Raw genomic sequence first — 18,952 nt, 5'->3', positions numbered from 1 at the left:
CATCTTCGGCCTACTTTTTTTTTTCTTTCTTACTTTTTATGTTTCCACCTGTCATTCAAACTTGGACTTGTGTAACCTTTCCCCACGTGTGGAAGGGGTCTGGCTCACACAGTTTCACCTTTTGAGGGTAAGGATTTGCTTCTACATGCTTCTGTTCACATGTATATCATAGCCTATTTAAACGAAAAGGTTCGTGTGTTTTGCAGTTGAGGCGTATATATATCATCATGACATGTTGCGAGTCATCGACCCTTCTAAAGTCCTATAGTTCTAATCAAGAAGCAGACAAAATTCGACGCGAAATGACGCAACAGAGTTACACTTGTTTTTATACTAACTAATGCTGACCAACTGAATAAAAGAAGCGAGCTGAAGCTATGATGAATATATATCCATTCAACAGATAATCATAGGCATAACATAGGTTGCCAAAGCCAAACTGCTGACACTGATGGTCTCGGAGATCTTGAAAATCCAGTTTGATTGTGTCTGTAACGTAGATATCTAGAAAGGTTGTGGTAAGAAAGAGAGCTCAGTCAACAGTTTTCCAAGTTTGGAATTTACATTTATGTGCACAGATTGGTGCCTGAGTGGACTGGCAATATTTTTTGCCGGTGTGGTTCACAAAAAAATAGAAAAATCGAGGAAGTTCTTGAATAACGTCTTTGACAAGTTGTTGACGAAGTCGCTCACAATCACACGTTCGTCTGCTAGACGGCACTTTGCACAGATTCTACTTGTTCTTCAGCCTCATGTTATTTTGGTTGCTTTTTCTTAATCACTATTTTTAGGACACGGATTAAACTAATTAAATGTAAGTGATCACTTTCTACTGACTTATTTCCACTTTTCTGCTCAGCTCGGACTTCACGTTCCTTAGTTCAAGTCAAAGCAGATATCAGACATGTCAAAATCAACGCCTGGGTCGCAGTCCTCAAAATAGTCGATGTTACAGTACAGGTGCAAGTACTAGTACAAAGAGAGGAATGGGAAAAGAGAAAAGTACAAATGGGAAGAAGCCAATGGATATGATTGCAGCATGGCAGTGTACTGAATGTGACAGTGCATGTACATATGATGGTGACATAGAATGTTTCATTAGCAAAAAATTGGACTCACAAAGGGTGTGCTATAAAAGATGAGATGTATGAAAGTTCAGTCTGGACAATGTGCAGTGGGTGTGCAGCAGATGTCTGAAAGGGAAAAGGGAGATACAAACAGGGACAGATGTACAACTGGACAAACTGCTTGGCCATGTATCATTAGTTCACTCTCTGAAAGCAAAGTTAGAGAAGACAGAAGAAGGGTTGGGAATGGAAAAACTGGAAGAAAAAGTTGAGGAAGTGGTAGACAGGAAACTGGCTTAAGCTCTTGAAGAGCAACATGAAGTGGAAAAGAGGAAAAAGAACATGATTATTGTGAACATGACAGAAAACTGAGAAAGTGTTAAAGGCAGTGTTGAGGAGAGGAAGCAAGATGATCTTGCAATGGCACGCAGTCTCCTGGGAAAATTGACTGAGATTACAGACGATGGATTGACTGACCCAAGAATGCTCAGAGTGACTGTGAAGTCAGAAGAAAAGAAGAAAGAGATCATTAAGAAGGCTCCTGAGATTAATGTGGGAATTACAGACTGGACCAAACACACACATGTTAACCCAGACCTTACCTGTTACCATGAAACAGAAAGAGAACAGAGAGTTGTGGGCAGAACTATCCAGAAGGGTACAGGGAAGAGAGGAAAACCTTGCAATAAGAGGTGGAAAATAGTGACATTGAAGAAACAGGACAGACAGATAATGGGTGGGCCGATGGAGGAGGGAAGAGACAGTGAGTGACTCAAAAACCATTCTGTACATAGTGTAAGTAGTGAAAGGGAAGAGACAGTGAGTGACTCAAAAGCCATTCTGTACATAGTGTAAATAGTGAAAGGGAAGAGACAGTGAGTGACTCAAAAACCATTCTGTACATAGTGTAAATAGTGAAAGGGAAGAGACAGTGAGTGACTCAAAAACCATTCTGTACATAGTGTAAATAGTTTCAGTTTCAGTTTCAGTAGCTCAAGGAGGCGTCACTGCGTTCGGACAAAACCATATACGCTACACCACATCTGCCAAGCAGATGCCTGACCAGCAGCGTAACCCAACACGCTTAGTCAGGCCTTGAGAACACACACACACAAAAAACAAAAACAAAAAAACAACAACAAAAAAACACACAAAAAAACACAAAAAAAACAAACAAAAAACAAAAAACAAAAAAACGGGGGAATAAATAATAGACAAACCAAGAAGGGGGTTGAATACAAACATTATATCAAAGCAAGGAATAAATGTAACAAAATGCTAAAGAAAACACAAAGATAATGTGAGAAAAATATTGCAAATAAAGGGGGAAAGAACCAAAGAAATTTTGGGAATATGTTCAAGGACAAATGAAAACAAACATGGGTATTAGTACTCTTAAAAAACCCAGATGGTTCCCTGCCAGCATCTGATGAAGAAAAAGCAGAAACTCTAAATAGTTTTTTCTCAAGTGTGTTTACTAGAGAGAACACAGCAAATATCCCAGACTTAGAAGAATGCAGTAAATAAAATGGTACAACACTTTGTGATATAAGATTAACTCCTCTTGCTGTGGAGAAGAAATTACAAGAATTAAATAGTGATAAGGCTCAAGGACCAGATAGGATTCCACCTAAAGTGCTAACAGAGGTTAGCAGGGAGTTATCTATACCGCTGTGTCAGCTTTTTAATAAATCACTAGAAACTGGTGTACTTCCAAAAGATTGGAAAAGTGCTGAAGTAACAGCAATTTTCAAAAAGGGTACAAAATCAGATGCTAGTAATTATAGGCCAGTAAGCTTAACCTATATTGTATGTAAGGTACGGAGTCTGTTATAAGAGATATAGAATAGAATAACCTTCCATAAAACTCTTGTCTTCAAGACCATGTCACAGGTTAGCAAAGGATGCACAAAGATTTCACTTCAGCCAGGACGAAATTATGGTTATGTGATTGATTATTAACAACCACTCAAGGAAAAGAATGTGGTTTTCATTTTCCTGAACACCTTTTTTTCAACTGTGTCATCAAGTATTTCCCACATTTGTGTGTTTGTGAATATTTTTTTCTTTTTTCTTTGGTTTATATCTTACCAGTTACACAATGTAGAAGGTGAAATAACACTTGAAAAACTACTACTAAACACAGTACTAGCACTGTATTAATATTGTCACTGATAAAGTATTAATACAAAACCTACACACACACACACACACACACACACATATATATTATGATATATCAATGCATGTCTGTATCTGTTTGATGGTGCTTATTTCACCATGAACAGGAAGATATGGATCCAGTTTATACCAGTAATGGCTTATTACAACCTTATCTCCTGCTTCAGTTGTATCATTTGACACACTTGATAATGTGACTTTGCCTGTATGTCTGTCTGTCACAACAATTTGTTCTTTGTACTTAAACTAGTCCTAGATAGTTGTAGTGTACCACTTCCAGTCACTCATACTCACAGTCTCTCTGTCTCGGTCTCTGTCTTTCTCTCTCTCTTTCTCTCTCGCACATACACACACACACACTTTAAACACACACAGACATCATGGTATATGATAATGACATGTATGCCGCTATTGCTCACAATGTTACTGTTAGTGATTTAAAAAAAAATTTTACCCATTCTGGGTTGACTTGGTCTTGACATTTGAATCGAACTTTCCTCATTAGTTTATGGATATTTAGAACTTTCAGTTACAGTTGTCATATAATAGATCTCATAACAGCTTAATTATGACAACAGTAAGTGGACTCTGGTTTTCAGATTGGGTCAAAAACACATGCAGCAGATGTTACACACAAGCACTTGCTTTGAACTTATATTTAAGGAGTTAATGATAACAGTGTGTAAATGTTCATTATATACTTTTCACTCTCCAAATGAAGCATTTTCATGTTCATTTCAGGTGGCTGTGTTAACACCATTAATTACATCCTGTTGGGAAAGTCTCCTGGCTTCTCACTGTTGCTGTCAGTCCCACTGCATGCAGTTTGGATGGAGTTCCCTGTTATAACACCAGATTTATCACCTCATGTCACGGTAAGTTCACTCTCTCCACACACACACACACACACACATGTAAATATATAATATATATTTTTATTTATTTATGCATTTAATTTTTTTATGTGATATAGATTATGTTTACACTTTTGGTTTAGCTTTATCTAAACCGAAAGTGTAAACATAATCTATATCACATAAAATAAAAATAAATCAACAACAGACGACGGACCAGGCGGAAGAGGAAACCTTTCCCAACGGCTGTGAAGGCAGAAGAGGATGACCAAAGGGCAGGGGGAGCTCTTATCTTTGGCTGGAAGTCCTCCTAGGAGACGGAGCTCCGAAGAAAAAACCTGCACCTGCCGAGGCCGTCCTACACGTGGCAGTATCTGCACCTGTGGGACTGTGAGCGTTGGTAGGCGAGAGAGTGGGGAAGGGACTGCACAACTCCTCCTCACTAAAAAAAAAGTCACCTGTGCTGGTCAGGCAACCAGGCTAATGTCGGAACGACGAGCTAGCCCTTCAACACCCAGCTTTTCCAAGCCCTGCGGCGATGGAGAAGTGGTAACGGGGACAGGCAGAGGATGCTGCTGGCAGTTCCTAGTCACGACTCTGCACGCAGGCGGCCGTGGGGTGATGGTCGTCCACCGTAGACTGGGGCAGATGTGGTGCCTGTATCCTCCCACAGTGTCAGAGCAGCTCATTTTAGGGACAGCACTGCTCTCCCCACATGGGGAATGGGAGATAAAAGGATCCCTATACAAAGCCTGCCTCACCTAGTACCTAGTAGGAAACCGCACCTACTTGGACATCAACACTAGCGATTGAACACAACAGAAGAAAAGAACCAGGAGTCATGCCCTGACTCTGGGTGCCTGGAATGTTTTCACCCTCTTAGACAGACGACAGACCAGAAAGATGCACAGCGCTCATTGCTAGAATGCTTGATCGCTACCAGGTGGACATAGTAGCCCTGAGCGAAACCAGGTTTGCGGGTGAAACCCAGCTGGAGGAAGTTGGAGGGGGCTACACCTTCTACTGCATGTGGAAGCCAGATGGTACCCCAAGAACCTCAGGCGTGGGCTTTGCCATACGAACCAAACTTGCATGACAGCTTGACAGCCTTCTACATGGGATAAACGATAGGCTGATGACCCTGCGTCTGAAACTGTCCAAGGATCACTTCTCCACAGTCATCAGCTGCTATGCCCCGATGATGACCAACCCTGATGACATCAAAGAAGTTTTCTACGAGGAGCCCAGCCGCACCATTTCAGTGGTAGACAGAAAGGACAGGCTGATCATCCTTGGGGATTTCAATGCCCACATCGGCGTGGACTTCTCGTGGCCAAAAGTCCTAGGACAGCACAGCACTGGCAAGTGCAACTCCAACGGACTGCTTTTGTTCTCGCTCTGCGCGCAGCATGGACTGACCATCACCAACGCCCTCTTCCAACAAGCGGAGCAATGACACATGCTGGACTATGTGATTGTCCGGCAGAGGGACAGAGGTGATGTTTCCATTACACGCTGCATAGGAGCAGTCTGTTGGTCGGACCATCGCCTGGTACACAGCAAGATGAACATCAGACTTGCACGCAAGCTCCAACCAGCCAGGCAGAAACATCCACCACCTTCCTGTTAACAAGGACGTGCTGCAGCAGCAAATCCAAGCAGCTCTCCAAGAAATTTCTGCATCGACTGATGTAGAAGAGGTATGGAGCACCTTTAGAGATGCTGTGTACACAGCAGCAGCTGACACACTCGGCTTTGTACAGAGGAGCCACAAAGACTGGTTTGACGAGAACGACTCTGGAATCTCCAAGCTCCTGAACACACTGCATATACAGCATCAGGATCACATTTCCAGTAAAGACTGCCAGAGGAAGGAGAACCAGTTTTTGCAAACCAAGCAACTCGTACAGAAGAGGCTGCGTGAGATGAAGAACACCTGGTGGGAGAGAAAGTCCGAAGAGCTTCAGTCCGCTGCTGATGCTTACGACATGAAGACCTTCCATGATGGTCTCCGAGCTGTGTATGGGCCGAGAGTCACAGGATCAACCCCTGTCCGAGTCTTGGACCAGACCACCCTCCTGACAGACAAGAAAGACATCATTGCCCGCTGGGCAGAGCACTTCAACACCCTCCTCAACAGGGACTCGTCCGTATCTGACGAGGCAATTGCAGCCGTCCCACAGCTACCAGTCAGTGACTCGCTAGCTGCCTCTCCCACCAAGGCCGAGACCCAGAAGGCCCTGAAGCTGACAACGTCAGGAAAAGCACCAGGAGCAGATGGAATCCAGGCTGACATCTACAAGTATGGAGGCGAGGTTGCTGACAGACAAGCTGACCACCCTGTTCCAGTCTATCTGGGAGAGAGGAGAGGTCCCCCAGGATTTCAAGGATGCTTAAATTGTCCACATTTACAAACGGAAGGGAGACAAAACATCCTGCGATAAACACCGTGGAATCTCCTCTGCATCACCGGCAAGATCTTCGCCCGCATCATACTGAACAGACTGGTTGACCATGTCTCCAACACAGTCATCCCTGAAGCACAGTGCGGCTTCCGCTCAGGCAGGGGAACGTGTGACATGGTGTTTGCCGTACGCCAGATGCAAGAGAAGTGCTGTGAGCAGAACAAGGAGCTCCATATGGTCTTTGTAGACCTGACTAAGGCCTTCGACACAGTGAACCGCCGTGGTCTGTGGAAGATCCTCCTAAAGTTCGGCTGCCCAGAAAGCCTAATCCAGCTGATTGCGTCATTCCACGATGGCATGCAGACTAGAGTACAGGAAAATACTGACATGTCGGATCCGTTCCCTGTGGTAAATGGAGTGAAGCAGGGCTGCATCCTGGCACCCACACTCTTCTCCACTCTCTTCTCTGCCATGCTGATTGATGCCTTCCAAGACTATGACCAGGGCATCTACATTCATTTTCGCACAGATGGCAAACTTTTCAGCTTGCGGCGACTCCATGCCAGGTCCAGGGTGTTTGAGGCACTGTTGAGAGAGTTCCTCTTTGCTGATGACTGTGTGCTTGCTGCACACACCCATGAGGACATGCAGTTCATCATGGACAGGCTCCTGACCTCCTGCAGGCGCTTTGGACTCACCATCAGCCTCAGCAAGACTGAGTCCATGTACCAACCAGCTAGCTCACAGAACGCCAGTGCCTCCCCCCCACCTGCAGTCAAGATCGATGACACAGAGATCAAGTCAATTGACAAGTTTTGCTACCTGGGCAGCACCCTGTGCAGCAACGGAGCCCTTGATGCAGAAGTGACACTGTGCATCGCCAAGGCCAGCTCCGCCTTTAGCAGACTCACCAACAGGCTGTGGAACAACAAAGGCATCAGGCTCAGCACCAAGATGAAAACCTACAGAGCTGTTGTGCTGAACACCTTGTTGTACTACTGTGAAACATGGATGACGTATCACCATCACATTCAACAACTTGAGCAGTTTCACCAGAGATTCCTACGAAAAATCCCGGCTTAAAGTGGCAAGACAGGGTCTCTAACCTCCAGGTCCTCAAGAGGGTGGCCTGCCCAGCATCAAAAGCCTGGATCCAGTGCCAGCTACACGTTGTCCGCATGACAGACAGCAGGATCCTGTAGATGCTTTTGGATGGCCAGCTGAAGGAAGACCACCGTGAACTTGGAAGACCCTGCAGGCGCTCCAAGGACACCTTGAAGACAAACCTCAAAGCCTGTGACATAGACATCGCTTCCTGGGAAACTGATGCCCTTGACCGCTCTCACAGGAGGATGCTGTGCTCTAGTGGCATAAAGATGTTTGAAAACAAGAGAACGCTGGCCATTAAGGAGAAGCGTGAACGAAGGAAGCAGGGCTCAACTTCTGGAGACGTTTTCCTTTGCAACACCTGTGGCATGCAGAATCGGCCTCTTCTCCCATATGAGGACACACACCGACAGATAAGCCTGCCTGCCTACTCATCCGTCGGACCAATGGGAGGCTCCATCACACTTTTGGTTTAGCTTTATCAAAAGTGATGAATACATACTATGTTATTCTACTCTGAAGATTTCTGAGATCATTTTCACTTTTCACTGAGTGGTAACTAGTATTTGGTGTCATATACTGTACCATGTCAAACTGATGCAAACTAGGCCTATTGGTTTGCTCTGCTTGGCCAAATTTCGCGCGGCTAACAGTGAAAAGACGGGCCCACCCGCTCAATTTTATGACATGATTTGACCCATTACTAGTATTAGTGCCAGTAACTGGATAACTTAACATAAAAACTATCTGGACGCATCAGTTCCACAGGCTTTGTTTTTCATACTGGTTGTGGTCTGAGAGAACAAGCTGTTTTTTGGTGTGATTCTGTGCATTAACTGTTTCGTTTGTGCTTGTGTGTACATTCAAGTGCATGTGTGGGTGTGGTGGTTTGTGTGGGTGTGTCCACTGTAAATTTTAACATTGGCATTTCCTTAGCATTTTTAAGTAGTAGAGAAAACCAAGTCAGCAAGATGATAGATATTGATGTAACCTTCCTGGCCATGGCCTTTGTGATTGATTTCTTTCATTGGGTACTTCTTTCTCTCTTTCTTTCTTCCTCTCTCTCTCTCTCTCTCTCTCTCTCTCACACACACACACACAAAACAACAACAACACACACACACACACACACACACGCACACGCTTCTTTTTCTCTCTTGTCATGCTTTATGTCAGAGAAACTGTTTTATCTCTGCTAACGTATCGCCTTCGTGGCAGCAGCAGTGTACATAATTTAAACTATTGATTGTAACATGATGCATTGTCAGTAATTATTATTCACGGTCGCAGCAATACATATGATTTGAATAAATCATTCTAACATGATGCATTGTTGAAAGTTATTATTAACTGAATCAAATGTCTGTGTGTTTAAACAGGTGTTGGATGGCAGCCATTAGGGCAGCTGCCAGCGATCAGCACATACTACATAACAAAGATACACAACTTCTTTTGGACTCAGATGAATGTCAGTCTGCTGGACTCCTTCATTCCAAGGCACCAGCAGAGAGTGGGATGATGAGAAAACCATGATTGGTCCTGTCAGACACCAAGAATGTGAGCGCTTTGAGTGAGATACCAAGGCATCTTTGATCAGAACCCCATGGTGCAGAACCGAAGACAATGAGGTTTCAGATGCTGCGTAGGGTGACGAGGCCGGTGCTGAACTCGCTGGCCCGCACCAAGCAGAAGCTGTTTTCACCCAGGCTTCTCCTGTACACCAACACAGGTATCACCGCCTGTCTGTCAGTGGCTGGTGACGTCATGCAGCAGTGGTACCAGGCCCAAACCCGGAAGAAGCTGCTGGTCTTGGATCAAACTCGCACAACACGCATGGCAGGTACAGGACTTTTGATCGGTCCTGTCGTCCACTACTGGTACATTTTCTTGGACGGATGGCTGCCAGGACGGACGTTTGGTGTTCTGTGTAAAAAAGTGTTGATGGACCAGTTGATATGCTCACCGATCTACCTCTCCATTTTCATGCTCAGTTTGTGTTACATGGAGAACAAGACGTGGACACAGGCCAAAGCGGACATTGTGGACAAAGGTCCCCAGCTGATGTTGGCAGAGTGGTTTGTCTGGCCCCCTGCCCAGTTCATCAACTTTTTTTTCCTGCCTACACAGTACCGTGTGTTGTACGACAACACCATCTCTCTGGCTTTTGACTTTTTCTGGTCCTACGTGTGGTATGAGATGGACAAAGATGAACCAGCGGATCCAACAGTTTAGTTTGCTCACATTGTCCAGTCATTTATGGGGGTTTTTTTCAGTTTTTTTTTGGTTTCACCATGCAGTACATATATAGTTTTTTGCTCACTGTACTGTGAAAAAGCAGCAAATGCTCCACATGAAGAAAAACAGAAAAAAAACAAACAAATATTTAAGTTTTTTTTGTTTTTTTTTACAAGAAGTAAAGAGATATATATCTGATTTATGGTTTCAGTGATATTTTGTTTGTTGTGGAGGAGCTAACAGTTCACACTTACACACGTACACACACACACACATATACACATGTATAGTCACACACACAGACACACACACACACACATATGTATGCAAGTGCACACAGTCATGTGCATGCACACACACATGCACATACATATGTGCACACATACACAAACACATACAACAAACTTTAATCCTTTATCCCATTTTGGGATGTGGAGGAGGATTTTTAATTTATCAGTGTGTATGGATTGTCTTATTCACAAACTCCTGGAGAGGTTAATGGATTGATAATTTCATATCCAAAAGTGAAGTGCCTTTTTTTTCTTTCTCTAATCTCTTTAATCTATGCAAAAACTGTGTAACAATATGAATTATAACTATGTCCCCATTTATGTGTAAAAACTGTTCAGAAAATGTGGTTCGATTCCAAGAGAGAGGGGAGCCGACAGGGGGATATAGGATCAACTGATGATGCACACACTCACTTGCACTCACTCTCTCTCTTCACACTAATAGCAGGGCCACATGGAGTGGTTTTTATGGAGTGTTTACTTTTTACAATATACATAGGAAATCAGCACACACACTAAGTTAGTAAGTAGCATACCTTACATAGCATAAGCAACACACACTAAGGCAGCACACACTGCCTATCTGAAGTATTTCCTACAAGCAGCACACAGTGAACAGTTCACCCTGTGCCTAAAGCAGCACACAGCCCAACAAGGATTTCCCTGAACCTCACATCACCGATCAGTCAGTCACCCTGTGTCAGTGTTCAGTTCTTCTGGGAGACAGCTAAAAACTAGCTGTGCTGGCTGGGTTGGCACAACCTGAAAGACTGGATGGAGCAGGGAGGGAGATGAGAAAGGGGACTGAGGTGGGGGGGGGTGAGCGGGGAGGGAATGGGGGTGAGGGGGGAGGGAATGGGGGTGGGGGGGTGTACGTGGCACTGCCAGCACACTATAACGTATAATATGTGAGTCAGTGCACTTAAAAAGATTATATGGATTATATGATTATTAGTTGGATGTTGCATTGTTACCAAATATACCAGTATGAAAGTTTTTTATTTCATCAGTAGTATTTATTCATCATGAATTTGATTGATCAAGTTTTTGTCATATATCAGTAATGTTTTTTGAAAACTTAATACAGATTGAATGGCTCACTAGTGATTGTCACTGAAGAGTGTAACTGTTAGTGTAATTTGATTTCCAGTCATGGACCACTGTCCTGCCACCCCCCTGCCCCCATCCTTCACAGTCTGGCTGACCTCTAAGTTCATTCTTCCCAGCTGGTTTACCTGCACTATCTCTTCTCCACTATGTTGGTGTTCTTATTTTATTTGATTTTCCTTGTGTTTCTTTCATTTTGATATATTTCAAATTTAATGCATTTATTTATCAGTTTGTTTTATGATAATAATGATAATAATAATGTACATTTATATAGCGCCCTTTCTCTCTAACTCTAAGAGCTCAGGGCGTTTTACATGAAAGAAAAATATTACAAGTTACATAAAATGAATGTCATCCAGGATTTAACATCGAGAATACAATCCTGCATTGACAGAATCAGACTGTGTACTTGGTTTGGTTCTGTAGACTTTTGTAGCTGAGTATCATCAGCAAAAGAGTGACGAAGAACAGAATGGCCAGAAATGACATCAGAAAGAGGAGCAGTGTACAGAATGAACAGAACGGGGCCTAGGACAGAGCCTTGTGGCACACCGTGGGAGATCAGGGTTGGATCAGACTTAAAGTTACTGACAGAGACAATCTGGAAGTGGTTGGATAGGTATGAAGAAAACCAACTCAAAACTGTTGAGTGAATCCCAAAAAACATGTTCAAGTCTGGAAAGGAGTATACTGTGGTCTATTGTGTCACAGGCAGCCGAAAGATCGAGCAAAGTTAACACAGATAGTTTACCTTCATCAACAGACAGTAACATGTCATTAACTACTTTCAACAAAACAGTTTCAGTGCTATGGGCAGATCTCTATGCTGACTGAAAAGAAGAGAACAGGTTGTTTAAAGCTAAATGGTCTGAAAGTTGGGAGAGAACAATTTTTTCAATAATTTTGGACAGAGTGAAAACTTTTGAGGTCATTGTGATCCAGAGTGGCTTTCTTTAGCAGGGGCTTAACAAGTGCAGTTTTGTATACATCAGGGAAGACACCAGAAAAAGAATCATTTATAATGTTTGTAAGTGCAGGCAAAACAACATCCAAACACTCATACAGTTGTGGTGTGGGAAGGGGGTCCAGGCCACATGTTTTTGGAGCAGACTTTTTCAACACACTAAGTACATCTGTCTCTGAAACAGGTGTGAAAGCAACACCTTGAAATTCTTTTCCCAAGGGATGTGGCACAGCTGACTGTGAATCCAGTTCTTTCCCGAGGTTAACAATTTTTTAAAAGAAAAAATCTGAGAAGACACCAGGCAGTACTGAAAATGGATAGATAGAAGGAAGCAAAGAGGATTTTGTTCTGCCACAAATCTTATTTGTAATGCAATATAGTTCTTTGCTTGATTTAGCTTCGGAGATCTTGGTGTTGAAAAACAGTCTTGGCTTTGTGCACAAGAAAGGTAAGATTTGTTTGCAGACAGTTAAACCAGATACCTTCCACTGTGCTTCCGCATGTCGCCTCTCTCTTCGCTGCCAGCAGTTCCTCACCAAGAAGCCCAAACCATGGACACGACACCTTCCTGGACGACATCCTGCAACAAGATGCAGGGGCATGCTTGTTCAGTGCTGCCTGAAGGGCAGTGTTGTACTGGTCAGCTGAACAGTCCAGAAAGCACTAAGTCCTGATTTCAAATTGTTGCGAAAAGCTGCTCTGTCTACAGCACGAATGTTGCACACACTGTGATACTCTGTCACAGAGGAGGGGATGTCTATGTCGAGGACAGTAACTACACACAAATGGTCAGACTGTTAAGTCATGATTCACATCAGACGATCGATGAACTTCATCACTGGGCCTCTCAGTCACCAAATCAAGAGTATGACCATGCTTGTGAGTAGGTCCACGCACAGTCTGAGAAGGGTTGTATATATTTAGAAGTTCCAGGAATGTTACAGCACTACGATCAGTGGAACTGTCAACATGAAAGTTAAAATCCCCTAAAACTAAAGACACAGATTTCCATGAAGACAGTTACAGTAGTCCAAAAGATTAGGAAACTGTTCAAAGAACATGGTCTCCATTAACTCATTAACAGAGGTGGGCCAGGGGCGATGCACACACATGAAGTGCAGCACGCTATACTGGGAAGTGAGGGACACTTGAAGCAATTCAAAGGATGAGTGGGTGAAGGAAAATGTGGAGGTGAAGGTATTGCATTTTAGGCGAATGGTTTATATGTGAATTTATCAGTACCGATTGTAGGTTCTCAACGTCCTAACCAGTACATCAGTTTTATTTGTAGTTTGGGTATCTGTTTTGCTTTTGCTTTTCTTTTTTAAATGTCGTTTATTCATTTATAGTCTGTTCATCTAAGATGATATTAGACTGAAACTGTTAGTGTGTATAGATTATGAAATGAAACTGAATCAGTGAACACGAGTCACATTGCTGTAATTCTAATAGTTTCAGTTTGAAGGAGGTGTCCAAAGCATGCAGACTGATAAAAGCTACACACACCTGCGTAACAAGAAAACGGAGTGAAATGTACACATAAACCAAATGGGGTCAGGCCTGGAGAGCCTACCCTAGGTTTCTAGAAAACATTAACATCAAACAAAAAAAGGGAACAAAACAAACAAGTAAATGCTTTCTTTTTTTTTTCTTTTTGCTTAAATTTTTTTTTTTTCAAATGAAATATACAGAGTACTAGTAGGCAAATGATTGATTGTATGCAAATTGTGTGAACAGACTATAAATAAATCCACCAAACCACTGACATACTAATTCTCCATCTCCTTTTGATGTGATTGTGAATGATTTTGAAGTGGTGGTGTGTTCGTGTGTGGATGGATGACAGGGGGTGGGTATGGAGGAGGAGCCAGTGACCAGTGTGTGGATGGATGACAGGGGGTGGGTATGGAGGAGGAGCCAGTGACCAGTGTGTGGATGGATGACAGGGGGTGGGTATGGAGGAGGAGCCAGTGACCAGTGTGTGGATAGATGACAGGGGGTGGGTATGGAGGAGGAGCCAGTGACCAGTGTGTGGATAGATGACAGGGGGTGGGTATGGAGGAGGAGCCAGTGACCAGTGTGTGGATGGATGACAGGGGGTGGGTATGGAGGAGGAGCCAGTGACCAGTGTGTGGATGGATGACAGGGGGTGGGTATGGAGGAGGAGCCAGTGACCAGTGTGTGGATAGATGACAGGGGGTGGGTATGGAGGAGGAGCCAGTGACCAGTGTGTGGATAGATGACAGGGGGTGGGTATGGAGGAGGAGCCAGTGACCAGTGTGTGGATGGATGACAGGGGGTGGGTATGGAGGAGGAGCCAGTGACCAGTGTGTGGATAGATGACAGGGGGTGGGTATGGAGGAGGAGCCAGTGACCAGTGTGTGGATAGATGACAGGGGGTGGGTATGGAGGAGGAGCCAGTGACCAGTGTGTGGATGGATGACAGGGGGTGGGTATGGAGGAGGAGCCAGTGACCAGTGTGTGGACGGATGACAGGGGGTGGGTATGGAGGAGGAGCCAGTGACCAGTGTGTGGATAGATGACAGGGGGTGGGTATGGAGGAGGAGCCAGTGACCAGTGTGTGGATGGATGACAGGGGGTGGGTATGGAGGAGGAGCCAGTGACCAGTGTGTGGATGGATGACAGGGGGTGGGTATGGAGGAGGAGCCAGTGACCAGTGTGTGGATGGATGACAGGGGGTGGGTATGGAGGAGGAGCCAGTGACCAGTGTGTGGATGGATGACAGGGGGTGGGTATGGAGGAGGAGCCAGTGACCAGTGTGTGGATGGATGACAGGGGGTGGGTATGGAGGAGGAGCCAGTGACCAGTGTGTGGATGGATGACAGGGGGTGGGTATGGAGGAGGAGCCAGTGACCAGTGTGTGGATAGATGACAGGGGGTGGGTATGGAGGAGGAGCCAGTGACCAGTGTGTGGATGGATGACAGGGGGTGGGTATGGAGGAGGAGCCAGTGACCAGTGTGTGGATGGATGACAGGGGGTGGGTATGGAGGAGGAGCCAGTGACCAGTGTGTGGATAGATGACAGGGGGTGGGTATGGAGGAGGAGCCAGTGACCAGTGTGTGGATAGATGACAGGGGGTGGGTATGGAGGAGGAGCCAGTGACCAGTGTGTGGATGGATGACAGGGGGTGGGTATGGAGGAGGAGCCAGTGACCAGTGTGTGGACGGATGACAGGGGGTGGGTATGGAGGAGGAGCCAGTGACCAGTGTGTGGATAGATGACAGGGGGTGGGTATGGAGGAGGAGCCAGTGACCAGTGTGTGGATGGATGACAGGGGGTGGGTATGGAGGAGGAGCCAGTGACCAGTGTGTGGATGGATGACAGGGGGTGGGTATGGAGGAGGAGCCAGTGACCAGTGTGTGGATGGATGACAGGGGGTGGGTATGGAGGAGGAGCCAGTGACCAGTGTGTGGATGGATGACAGGGGGTGGGTATGGAGGAGGAGCCAGTGACCAGTGTGTGGATGGATGACAGGGGGTGGGTATGGAGGAGGAGCCAGTGACCAGTGTGTGGATGGATGACAGGGGGTGGGTATGGAGGAGGAGCCAGTGACCAGTGTGTGGATAGATGACAGGGGGTGGGTATGGAGGAGGAGCCAGTGACCAGTGTGTGGATGGATGACAGGGGGTGGGTATGGAGGAGGAGCCAGTGACCAGTGTGTGGATGGATGACAGGGGGTGGGTATGGAGGAGGAGCCAGTGACCAGTGTGTGGATGGATGACAGGGGGTGGGTATGGAGGAGGAGCCAGTGACCAGTGTGTGGATGGATGACAGGGGGTGGGTATGGAGGAGGAGCCAGTGACCAGTATCAGTATTAGTAGCTCAAGGAGGCGTCACTGCGTTCGAACAAATCCATAAACACTACACCACATCTGCCAAGCAGATGCCTGACCAGCAGCGTAACCCAACGCGCTTAGGCCTTGAGGGCAAAAAAACAACAAGAAAAAACAAAACAAAAAAACCCAAAAAAAAACAATAAATGAAAATAGAATAAAAAGACAAAAATGAAATAAGCAAATAAATGTAAAACATGCAGACACACATTCACACATACACACACATGCATCACAGATATGCAACAAACATGCAGTTTCACATTTATGAAAGCGCAAACAAATACACATAAACGTACAGGAGCCCCAAACCACACACACACACATGCACCACATACACCACACACGACATTTGATAATACACACACACACACGCGTGCAGTGTGTGCACACATCACATATACATACACATACCACATAACTACTTGATTTGTAGGAGTTGTTATGAAAGTGTTGATTTAGACATTTTCTGGGAAATGTCTAATCTTGCTGTTAGTTTTTTCATGTGTGTCTTATCATTGGAGAATGTTGCAGACTTAATATTCAGGTTCTTGTTTAAGATATGCTGAAATCAGAATTTATGTTCTCTTTTGCTCTCTCTCATTCTCTTTGCTTCTCTCTTTCTGACTCCTACACACATACACGCACACGCTATCATGCATATTTCTATATATTTTTTCTACTCATGGTAGTAGTGTTGCGCAATGCCGTTATGCAGTTGTCTGGCAAAGATCCTGCTTCTGGAGCAATAAATCACAGCAAATTTTAATGTAAAATGTGCTGTCCTGAGAAGACCATCATGGTGTGTGCACAGATGAATGAGAGAGAGAGAGTGAGTGTGTGTGTGTGCGTGCGTGCGTGTGTGTGTGTGTGTTTTGCGCAGAGTTTGTGCCTATTTTTCTGTCTCCATTATTGCTGCCAGCCTCCCTGTACTTGTCCATCACACTCTGTTTCCTACAGACCTTTATCTCTGGCCAGTTTTGCTCTCACCCTTCCCAGATCCCCCATACTTGCTCACACACAAACAAACATTTGCACATACACACTTGCACTTATGCTCATATAGACACACAAATTGTAAATACAATTCCAGAAGGAAATACCTGGAATAAAAACAAAATTCCATACCCTTTTTCAGTTTTTCTCTTTCAGTACATCTCTTCCTTTTTGTCAGTGTGTTGGCTGGCGAATGGTGATACCCCAGCAGGGGGGGGAATGTGGGGGGGGGGGGGGGGTCTGTAGTGATTTTCTTGTGTCTTTTTATGTCAGAAATCATAATTTACCTGTCTGCCAAGTTTGAATAACAATATAAATGCTGGGGGAGCGTAAATATAAGCCATTTTTCCTTTGTTGGGCCATTTAAATGATTTTTGGGGGTATATGTGCTTGAAATGGCATATCCACATATTTCATCACACAGTTAATTTTTTGTTTCTACCGAAAGGAATTAGACTGCATAAGCTATTCCAAGAATGACTTTAAAATTGGATTTGTGTTGTAATATCATGTCATGATCAAATACTAACGATGTACTGAAAATGCTCAAGTGCCAGCAACCTGGTTAATGGATGAAGGATTTCTTATATCAGTGCAAGGAAAATGCCAACATAATAAGGCACTGTATTAAAACGTCTTTGTGTTATATATGCAGTATTGAATTAGATCAGTCTAATTAACATGGTTTATGGTCCAGCTGACGGCAAGGGCCATACCGTAAATTAAGTGTTTTTTCTTTTCATTTTCCAGTGCATTTTTATGAAAGAAATCACACTGTATATATCAATCTGACTGGGGTTTATTTGTGGTTTGAATGCAAGGAGAGTATAATCATATATATATAGAATGTCACTTTTCCGTCTTGAAACTATTTTGATATAGTCTGGAGTATACCTGGTTGCAACGCCACAATACCTACATAATAAACTGACGTTTATTTTCTTTGTGGTAAAAAAGTTAGAGTGTAGACACACAAATTCTGCATCAATCACAACAAAAACAACTTCAAGACAGATATAAAATTGGTGACTGAACAAAGCAAAGTTCAGACTGAGAAATATGAAAATCGATATGTTCACAAAACTGTGCAAATTCTGAAGGTCACAAAAGTTTGCAAAGAGATTTGATCACACATGGGGACAGACTTCCAAAGAGAAGAAGGATACCACAGCTGAACCATCAACTTCCAGGAAAAAGACAACTTGCACTGCAAGCTTCAACTGTTTTGTTTCCAAGAGATTGCTGCATCCAGTGTGACAAGGTGAGGAAATGCAACCCAGTTTCTAAAGACCTGAGCTGTCAGACGCCGAAAAGTGTGGCAAAAATTGCTGAAGACTCGGTCAAAGAAGCAGCTACTCTAACCAAAGGAATTGATCTTGTGGCACGGGAAGCACACTACCACAAAATCTTTCGGAGAGGTCTTGTATGCATTAGCTGAGCGGAGAAATAATAATTTGATTTGTAAAGTGCCTTTCCATGTAAAACATGCTCATTTGTGCTGTACAGTGTAAGAGCAGCAATTTAAAACATGCATTTTAACACTGAAAAGAAGGACAGCCAACCAAACACAATCAAGCACTAACACACACACACACACACACACACACACATACACACACACACAAAATCATGGACAACACAACACTCCATATCATACATTACAATACCCAAGTAATGTAATATAATATCACAACAGTTAAGTCTAATATTAGTGTTTATTACAATACTTAATTAAAAATCACATCATGATGCTAGAAAGTACTCCCAGTATCACAATGCATTTAAATTGTACCACTCCCAACTCTTGCAGTCAGTTGCATACATCACAATTAACTAAAAATACAAGAATATAAAATAAAAAGATAGTAGGTGGCAGAGTATCTGAGTA

General features: G+C 44.0%; 1 protein-coding gene across 1 annotated transcript; it reads left to right on the top strand.

The window, feature by feature from the left end:
- On the top strand, positions 1-10,937 carry LOC143285902 (mpv17-like protein 2). Its single transcript, XM_076593351.1, has 3 exons — positions 1-127; positions 3,990-4,123; positions 8,994-10,937. Exon 3 carries the CDS (start codon positions 9,238-9,240, stop codon positions 9,844-9,846), a length of 609 nt encoding a protein of 202 aa, XP_076449466.1. The 5' UTR covers positions 1-127; positions 3,990-4,123; positions 8,994-9,237; the 3' UTR covers positions 9,847-10,937.
- Positions 10,938-18,952: the final 8,015 nt, after the last annotated feature.

Source organism: Babylonia areolata, chromosome 9, assembly GCF_041734735.1.
Source record: "Babylonia areolata isolate BAREFJ2019XMU chromosome 9, ASM4173473v1, whole genome shotgun sequence".
Lineage (NCBI taxonomy): Eukaryota > Metazoa > Mollusca > Gastropoda > Neogastropoda > Buccinidae > Babylonia > Babylonia areolata.
This window is presented reverse-complemented; position numbering and strand designations above follow the sequence as displayed.

Coding starts and splice junctions, on each gene's coding strand:
- LOC143285902 (XM_076593351.1), top strand. CDS start 9,238: ATGAGGTTTCAGATGCTGCGTAGGGTGACGAGGCCGGTGCTGAACTCG.